The following is a 10,338-nucleotide window of genomic DNA, read 5'->3' as shown; positions in this document are numbered from 1 at the left end:
TCATTTGAGGCACGCTTTTAGCTTATGATCGACATCTCCCTGTGTTTGAATGCAGGGGTGTTTATGTAACACAAACTCTCGCGACGCATTACTGTGGTGTTAAAAGCGCGCTCGGGAAGGCTGTGTGCATGATGATGTGTGTGTGTGTGTGTGTGTGTGTCGCTGTCCGCGGTGCTGAAGCATCATCTGCAGATCAGCCTCCTCTACAAAACATCAGGAAACACCCAAAGTGCTGCACATCAATGCAATGCACACGCAAAAACAGATGCTTGACATCCGACATTAACAGATCAGTCTAGATCTCTGGTGTCAGCTTTTCCAGCTCTGTTAGGTGCGCGACCGGTGTGCACTGGAGCGCTGCACCGCTGCTGTTTCCCGCGGATCAGATCATGTGTTAAAAGTCACTCTCCCCTTCGCACTCCTCCATAATGGCCGCCTGTCATTCACAAGCATTTTTTCCGCAATGGTCTTCAGGAAAGTCGCCGCTACGTCACGCCCCTGTGCCCATTTTCGGAGGGGAACCCCGTCACATCCTCTGCCCATATTTGGGCAGGAGCCGTCCAGAGTCAGCACACGGCGGGGAATCCTCCTGCCGACGTAGATGAGCGGGGGGCGTGGCCTCGGCGGAGCTCAACAGTATAAAAGAGCGACGAGGAATTCCGGTAAACGAATCGACGGAGAGCAGAACCTGAAGGAAACCAAAGCAGCTCCAACAGCAGCAACGACGAGAAATAAAGGGGGAATCCCAAAAGCATCACCTTAAAGGATTATCTATTCCCTAAAGTGGATTTTGCTCTATTTTGACCTCCTCATCCTCACCTTCATCATGCTGAACACCGTGGACTTCAGCGCTCTGGATCTGCTCTGCGCTCAGACTCTTCCTCAGTCTGCGCCTCACTGCCAACCTGATGCTGGTGAGTACATGATGATCAGATTTCATTCACATTACAGACATGTGAGGGGGTCTCTGCTCAGCAGCCTCTGTAGATATTAGCTAATATGATCAGAAGCAGATTCCTGATACGTGTTTATTGATCAGTTATTGGAGCATCAGTGTGATGTGCTGCTGATGCAGTGAGTCGCTTATGTAACGCTCCTCTCCTCCTCTTCCTCCCTCAGCTTGCGGTTTGCTGAAGCCCAAAGCAGAGCCTCTGGACGCCGGTTTCCCGGACTGCTCCAGCGACGGGTTCCCGCCGTCTCCGCTGACCTACACCGGCAGCTTCTATACGGAGAGCGGGCCGTGCAGCACCGACGCGCTCCTCAACCTCCTCACGGAGATCGTCGGCATCTCCGACAACTTCTGCGGGAACTCTCGCGCAAGCGCGCTGTCGCGGCAGGAGTCGCTGTTGTCCACCGGCAGCTCTCTGGGATCACCGGAATCGCTCTGCAACGACTCGTCTGATGAGTTCGCGGACACGAGCGCGCAGCAGCTTTCGTTCCCCGCCATCAAGAGCGAGTTCGGGAGCAGCTGCAGCGGAGGAGATCTGTTTGACGGGTTCTGCACTTCTTCTCACGAGCCTTCAGATCTGGATGACATTATTGATCTGCTTTCTCCACTCGGGCCTGAGACGGACTCGGTTTTGGACACTTGGATCAAGCAAGAGCCTCTAGACTTCCAGCTTCCGGTTGCACCGGTTGCTTCACACGAAAACAGCCTTTATATTTCGTTTCCTAACGCGTTCGGACTCGCCGACGCGCTGGATTCCCTGCTCACTACGAACACGCATGCGCAAAGGAGCAAGCCGCGCGCTAGGAAAGGCGCAGCCCGCGAAAAGCCGTTCTCCTGCCCGGTGGAGAACTGCGAGCGCCGCTTTTCCCGCTCTGATGAGCTCAACCGACACGTGCGCATCCACACCGGACACAAGCCCTTTCAGTGCCGCGTGTGCCTGCGCTGCTTCAGCCGCAGCGACCACCTCACCACGCACATGCGCACACACACCGGAGAGAAGCCGTTTTCGTGCGACGTGTGCGCCCGCCGTTTCGCGCGCAGCGATGAGAGGAAGCGGCACATGCGCGTTCACCTCAAACAGCGCGAGCGCATGCAGCAGAAGACTGAACTCCTCGGCGCATGCGCGTTCTCCCTCGTCTGAGCTCCGGGACTGCGCTTTGTGTCCCGTTAAACCCGTCTGGGGAAGTTTAAGGCTCGAGCGCGGCTCGGTTGAAGAGCCAGAGCAGCTCAGCGGTCCGGAAACCGGAAGAGGAGGAGTCTGAAGTTGGTCGAGCATCACACTTGTGGTGTTAAGAACTTGGCATGCTGATGATTAAAACAAAACAAACACTGATTGGTTGTTTGAGAGCCAGACAGGTTTCAGCACTTCCGGTGGACAGCACCTCAAAGACTAGAGTCGCACAGCAGTGTGTCTGCGCTGATGGAGAAGCTCAGATGTCGATAATCAGTCTGCATGTCTCGATGTGAACCTGTACCTGTTGTACACTGCTGTACCACGCCGGCATGCGACATGTGTAATCTACAGTCCGTCGTCGTATTTTGATACATGACTTTATAAAGAAGAGAAGAGCTCTATATATTTGTACGTTATTGACTGTATTTTTTGTATTGTTGATTTTCAGGAGAGATCTCCAATAATCTCTCATAGATTTGCATTCAGTGACTGATTGTATTCCACTTTCGACAGTAGAATGTGTTTGGTTGGTTCTTGGGAACCTGATCGCTGTAGAGAGTCAGACTTCAACATGGTAGTTGAGTTGCAGTAGCACATTTACCTGTGCAGATTCACCTGGCCGGCCTTCTGGCGGGTCCATATTAATGTCTTTTTTTGGCTTTGAAAACTGTTCTTGTGCTATCAAATGCCTTGTGGATATCTGAGGCTACTGAATGTTTCAAATAAAACCTGTTTATTGACATTATTCCCAGACTTCAGTGTGTTTGCATGATGATATCGGACTCTGAACACATCTACTTATGATTTATTAATGCAGCTTTCCACATGCTACAACAGTGTCGACAACACCAAAATAAACAGGGGAAAATCCAGCGCTGCTGTAATGGAAACAACATCATCATATAATGAACACGCTAGAAATAGATTACATTTTCACACTAGAATAAATGAACTGTAAATGAAAAAGCTCATTATATTTCAAAACTGAATATATAAATGGATAAACACAGAGAAAAACAAACTAATAAATAAAGGCAAGGCAAGGCAAGTTTATTTCTATAGCACATTTCATACACAGTGGCAATTCAAAGTGCTTTACGTAAACAGGAATAAAAGAAACAAGTATAAGAGAAATAAAAACAAATAATAGAAATGGTAAAAATAGAAATAAAATAAAATAAAAGCTGATAAATAAACAGGGAAACGGTCAAATGAAGAGAAGAAGGTCAACATTCTGGTTCTTCGTGAAATAAACAGAGAAAAACAATAGTTTTCTAAAATCTGTTAAATTAGCCATTAAAATAAAATGATTTTAAACAACTATATATGGTTAAAGTCAGATTTATTAGCCCCCTTTATTAAATATTAAATAATAATATTATTATTAAATATCTATTAAATATTTCCCAAATGATGTTGAACAGATTCAGGAAATGTTCACAGTATGTCTGATAATATTCCTTCTTCTGGAGAGCCTTAGCTAATTATTATTATAATATTATTAGCCCCTTTAAGCTATATTTTGTTTTAATTGTCTCCAGAATAAACCACTGTTATACAATGACTTGCCTAATTACCCTAACTTTACCCTAATTACCCTAGTGAAGCCTTTAAATGTCACTTTAAGCTGTATACTAGTGTCTTGAAGAATATCTAGTCTAATATTATTTACTGTCATCATGACAAAGAGAAAATAAATCAGTTATTAGAGATGAGTTATCAACACTATTATGATTAGAAATGTGTTTGAGATCTGCTCTGTTAAACAGAAATTGGGGGAAATAAACAGGGGGGCTAATAATTCTGGCTTTCACTGTTAACTTCAATGTGGAGCTGCTTTGACACAGTCTACAATGTAAAATCGCTATATAAATAAACATGAATTGCATTGAATATATTGGAATTTCCTTAAATTGTATTAGGCCTGCATTAAAAAAATAAATAAATAAAGAAAATAAATCGCTAATAAATCCAGTTAAAATAATTGAGCACAGTTAAATGTGTTGACTTTGTGCTTTTCCTCTTACTGGAAGTCGTTTTCACCAACTGAAATACATATAATATGAAGAGTTCAGATGCAAACACCTCTAAATGCCTTCTGAATTATTCTCCTAAAGTGGACATTTTCTCTACTCCTGTGTGTTTGTTCAGTAAATCCACTTTTATAACAAATAATCTGTTTTTTGCATTGACTTTAAAGTGAAATAACTGAACACAGACAGACACAGGATCCTGAGAAAAACGCTCATTTAAGAACAAAAACTCAGACGGCACTCTTCATATTATATATATATATATATATATATATATATATATATATATATATATATATATATATATATATATATATATATATACATATACACAGTTGAAGTCAGAATTATTAATTATTACTTTAATTATTATATATTATAATTTTTTTCTTTGTCAATTATTTCCTAAAATGATGTTTCTCAGATTGAGGAATTTCTCACAGTATTTCCTCTAATATTTTTTCTTCTGGAGAAAGTCTTATTTGTTTTATTTCAGCTAGAATAAAAGCAGTTTTTAATAGTTTTAAACTCATTTTAAGGTCAATATTATTAGCCCCCTTCAGCAATATTAGTGTTGGATTGTCTCCAGAATAAACCACTGTTATACAATGACTTGCCTAATTACCCTAACTTTACCCTAATTACCATAACTTTACCCTAATTACCCTAGTGAAGCCTTTAAATGTGACTAAGCTGAATACTAGTGTCTTGAAGAATATCTAGTCTAATATTATTTACTGTCATCATGACAGATAAAATAAATCAGTTATTAGAGATGAGTTATTAACACTATTATGATTAGAAATGTGTTTGAGATCTGCTCTACGTTAAACAGAAATTGGGGAAAAATAAACAGGGGGGCTAATAATTCTGACTTCAACTGTATATAGTTAGTAAAACCGTAAAATAACAATAAAAGTAATAATAAGAATAACAGTATTACAGCAACACTGCACAATAAAGATTAAAAGCCTGGGAAGGCAATAGAGTAAAAATGTGTCTGGACTTAATAATAGAGAGAGATGAAGCACTCGTAATGCCTGGTGGCAGCGACTGCAAAGATCTCCTTTCAGTTTAAGTCCTGACTGAGGAATTTGCAGTAAAAAAATGTATTTGACGACCTAAGGGATGGAGGAGATGACTGTAGGTTAATAAGTTCAGATATATAAGAAGCTTGCCCATTCAGTGCTGTAAAAACAAGAAGTCAAATCTCGAACTGAATTCTAAAATCAACAGTAAGCCAGTGAAGGGATGCTAAACTGGTGAGATACGAGCATGGTTTCTGGTGCCTGTTAAAAGTCTAGCTGCTGCATTTTGAACCAACTGCAACCCCGTCAATGGAGATTGAGGGAGACCAATATATAAGGAATTGCAATATACAGTTAAAGGTAATTTTTCCCCAATTTCTGTTTAACAGAGCAGATTTCTCAACACATTTCTAATCATAATAGTGTTAATAACTCATCTCTAATAACTGATTTATTTTCTCTTTGTCATGATGACAGTAAATAATATTAGACTAGATATTCCTCAAGACACTAGTATTCAGCTTAAAGTGACATTTAAAGGCTTCACTAGGGTAATTAGGGTAAAGTTAGGGTAATTAGGCAAGTCATTGTATAACAGTGGTTTGTTCTGGAGACAATCCAACACTAATATTGCTGAAGGGGGCTAATAATATTGACATCATGTAGGCACATTCAAACTATTATTTAATTACGACGCATTAAATGTATTAATAGACACAACTGCTCCGTTAGCCAATCAAAGCTCTTCATTCCTGCTTCAAACCCTCACAGAAACACACCGGAGCAGCTTCAGCACCACGCATCACGTGGACAGCGCCGCGCGTGCACAGCAAACGTGCGGCGCGTGCTCGACACAACGCGCTGTTAGTGAGAATCTGCACATCCACAGAGAGAGAGTGTGTGTGTGTGTGTGTGTGATGAAGATGAGCTTCTGTCTTCATGCACTCTGAGATTTGAGGCTTGAAAGTAAACTCTTCTGCTTTAATTCAGAGGTCTAGTGAAGGCGGCTCATTTTTGACAGAAGTCTAACTAGTGTGAATAAATCTCGTTAACTTCCGGCCGGAGCCGTATTCCTTTTATAGCAGCTGAGGAATATCCCCTTATTTTACACTCAGAGAAGAAGTCAGTTCCGCCCAGAACCGGGAGTGACGTCACAGGCGACGGCTCGATGAAATCCAGTTCAGAAGCGCTCAGTGCAGGACAACAGTGCAGACAGGAGCCGGGAGAACTGGTGGGTTTCACTCACAGATGCATGAAAACTCACACACTTGCTGCTTATTCACACACTTGCTGCTCACAGTAACAGACTCGAGCTGCATGCCTTTATCTGCATGAAGTTTTTAGTGATTCACCTTCATTCCGATGCGCGGCGAGCTGCTGTAGGTGTGACCTGATTTACACACGACCGAGCAGAACCTGCAGTGTTTTTAGATTTCATCAGTGCATGTTTATTCGGAGACTGTGTTTGCTCATGATGGTGGTGATGGAGCTTTATTCGGAGAGCAGCTTTTGTCTTCTTCATATTCATGCGGAAATAATGTGGAGCGCGCGCACAGTCATGCCTGAATTCCGCGCGCGCACGCACACACGCTCAGTGCATGAGCGTGAACTTGAACCGGTTGACCCTATGTCGAAAATTAAATATGCATTAAGCAGATATCCGTTTTTATTACCTGATATTGTAAATATACATGGGTGATTCTAAAATAGTTGGTAGCTGTATTATATTTCAAAATGCAAACTTTAATGAAACATAATAACAAATATATTCAAATAATACAAATCATCGCCAGTTATTGCTAATAATGTTGTTGTTTGGGTGTAAAGGGAGATTAAGTCTTGCAAATATCAGCTTAAAGACTCCACTGGAGCTATTTCTGACCGTCTCCACCTCCTGAAACACACATTCAGCTTCAATTATCATCAAATAATTAAGTCTATTTTCATCTGTCTGTGCGTGTTTGCTCTACTAATAGTTTCATTAATACTAATTTCAGTCCATTTCTCATTCGCTTTTTAAAAACAATGATATGATGAAAATGCATATAGTTGTTTTAGACACGCCGTGTGGAGTCTGGTGTGAGGTTAGCATCTGGAGCTAAAGCACAACATGATGGAAAAATGTCAACTCTGTTACCATCAACTTATATTCTGTTATGGCAACAGAAGGGACAACCCAGGAACTGTAATAAAGATACTGCTTAATTATAGGAAAAGAAAAGTGAGGTTATGGTTTTTAAATTCAGAAAGAAAATTTCTTTAAAGTGCTTTAAGTTCAGAAAGAAACACTGTACTTTAAATTATGTATAACAACAGCAGTGATTATTAATAATTCGATTCATATCCAAAACAAACTGATATCAACAATTTAGAAACTCTCCTAATTCTTTGTGTGTTTTGATTTGTTTTACAGGGGCAATGATTCTGTAAGAGCCTAATCTGGATTGAGACGCATTTAAGATCCTACATGAATTCCGAAATAGTTTCAGAATCCTTTTAGTAGGTCTTCACAATTATTTTGAAACACTACCTAGACTCCTAAAACACCACTGAAGAGTTCCTGAAATGTTAACAAAACACTACTGAATCAAATACTGCTCAAACAATTTAGTCTGAAACAAACTCTGCTGAAACTTGAAACATTCCTAAAACAATTCTCAATGCACTTGAAATAACTGTAAACAAACATTCCTCAACAAACTCACCTAAAAACTGTAAACATTGCTGAAGAAAATTGAAATGATTCTAAAAAAAGCCTCCTGAAATGCTATTGAAACAAACATACCTGAAAGAATGCTGAAAATCTACTGACACAAACATTTTTTACTACTGGATATGCAACTGCAGTGTAAATGATACTGAAATAAATATCCTGAAACACGTTTGAAACCAATATGCTGTAACAGTATTGAAAAGATTCAGAAACTACTCTCCTGAAACAATATTGAAACATTACCGAAAGACAACTGAAACATTGTTACAACTCGCCTAAAACATTATTAAAACAAATCTGAGACATTGTAACAAATCTCCTGAAACATTATTGGAATATTACTGAAACATTGTTGCAACTTCCTTAAAACACTATTGAAACATTACTGAAACATTGTAACAACTCTTCTAAAACATCACAACACTGCTCCTAAAACTAATCAAATTTTACTAAATAAAAACAACTGAATTTGAAACATCACTGAAGTAAACCTCAAACATTGCTACAACTTTCCTGAAACGCTATTGAAACATTACTGGAAAACAACTGAATCATTGTTAAAAACATTATTGAAACATTGTTACAACTCTCCTAAAACATTACTGAAACAAACCTGAAATATTGTAACATTACTGAAAGAAACAACTGAATTTTCTTTTTTTAGTTACAGCTCTGCTGGAATGCAATTGAAACATTACTGAAGCAAACATGAAACATTGTAACAACTTTCCTGAAACGCTATTAAAAAACTACTGAAAACAACTGAAACACTGTGCAACTCTCCTGAAACATTATTGACACAGACACAACTTGAAACGATATTGAAACAATACCAAAAACAACTGAAATGTTGTTACAACTCGCCAAAAATTATTGAAACAAAACTGAAACATGGTTACAACTATCCTGAAACATTATTGACAACTGTCCTGAAACGCTATTGAAACATTACTGAAAAACAACCGAAACATTGTTACAACATTGTTAAAAACATAATAGAAACTAAATTGAAACGTTGTAACAACTCTCCTGAAACGCTATTGACATATTACTGAAACAAAACTGAGACATTGTTACAACTTTCTTGAAATGCTATTAAACATAACATTACAGAAACATTGTAACACTTCTAAAATTATTGAAACATTACAAAAAACAACTGAAATTACTGAAATAAACCTCAAACTTTCCTGAAATGCTTTTGAAACATTCCTGAAACAAAACCGAAACATTGACAGGTAGACACAACTCTCCTGAAACGCTATTGAAACATTACTGAAACATTGCAGCAACTCTCCTAAAACATTACTCAAACATTGTTGCAACTCTCCTAAAACATTACTGAAACAAACCTGAAACGTTGTTACACCTTTCCTGAAATGCTATTGAAACATTACTGAAACATTGCAGCAACTCTCCTAAAACATTACTGAAACCTTGTTACAACTGTCCTGAAACGCTATTAAAACATTACTGAAACATTGCAGCAACTCTCCTAAAACATTACTGAAACATTGTTACAACTTTCCTAAAACGCTATTGAAACATTACTGAAACATTGCAGCAACTCTCCTGAAACATTACTGAAACATTGTTACAACTTTCCTAAAACGCTATTGAAACATTACTGAAACATTGCAGCAACTCTCCTAAAACATTACTGAAACATTGTTACAACTTTCCTAAAACGCTATTGAAACATTACTGAAACATTGCAGCAACTCTCCTAAAACATTACTGAAACCTTGTTACAACTGTCCTGAAACGCTATTAAAACATTACTGAAACATTGCAGCAACTCTCCTAAAACATTACTGAAACATTGTTACAACTTTCCTAAAACGCTATTGAAACATTACTGAAACATTGCAGCAACTCTCCTGAAACATTACTGAAACATTGTTACAACTTTCCTAAAACGCTATTGAAACATTACTGAAACATTGCAGCAACTCTCCTAAAACATTACTGAAACAATGTTACAACTAGCCTGAAACGCTATTGAAACATTACTGAAACATTGCAGCAACTCTCCTAAAACATTACTCAAACATTGTTGTAACTCTCCTAAAACATTACTGAAACAAACCTGAAACATTGTTACAACTGTCCTGAAATGCTATTGAAACATTACTGAAACATTGCAGCAACTCTCCTAAAACATTACTGAAACATTGTTACAACTCTTCTAAAACGCTATTGAAACATTACTGAAACATTGCAGCAACTCTCCTAAAACATTACTGAAACATTGTTACAACTGTCCTGAAACGCTATTGAAACATTACTGAAACATTGCAGCAACTCTCCTAAAACATTACTCAAACATTGTTGTAACTCTCCTAAAACATTACTGAAACAAACCTGAAACATTGTTACAACTGTCCTGAAATGCTATTGAAACATTACTGAAACATTGCAGCAACCCTCCTAAAACATTA

The 10,338-nt window shown here is 38.9% G+C and overlaps 1 protein-coding gene across 1 annotated transcript; it reads left to right on the top strand.

Annotated features, from left to right (window-relative positions):
* Window positions 1–683: 683 nt before the first annotated feature.
* egr4 (early growth response 4) lies at window positions 684–2,868 on the top strand. The gene is made up of 2 exons (XM_056448687.1): window positions 684–914; window positions 1,120–2,868. The coding sequence occupies exons 1-2, from the start codon at window positions 827–829 to the stop codon at window positions 2,088–2,090; spliced, it is 1,059 nt and encodes a 352-aa protein (XP_056304662.1). The 5' UTR covers window positions 684–826; the 3' UTR covers window positions 2,091–2,868.
* The last annotated feature ends 7,470 nt before the right edge of the window (window positions 2,869–10,338 follow it).

This window comes from Danio aesculapii, chromosome 23, assembly GCF_903798145.1.
Source record: "Danio aesculapii chromosome 23, fDanAes4.1, whole genome shotgun sequence".
NCBI classification, from domain to species: Eukaryota; Metazoa; Chordata; class Actinopteri; order Cypriniformes; family Danionidae; genus Danio; species Danio aesculapii.
The sequence above is the reverse complement of the archived record's forward strand: the minus strand, read 5'-3'. Positions and strand labels throughout refer to the sequence as shown.

Excerpts from the sequence above, each read along its gene's own strand:
- egr4 (XM_056448687.1), top strand. The coding sequence starts at position 827 with ATGCTGAACACCGTGGACTTCAGCGCTCTGGATCTGCTCTGCGCTCAG. Across the intron at positions 915-1,119 it reads TCACTGCCAACCTGATGCTG|CTTGCGGTTTGCTGAAGCCC; the intron begins GTGAGTACATGA and ends TTCCTCCCTCAG.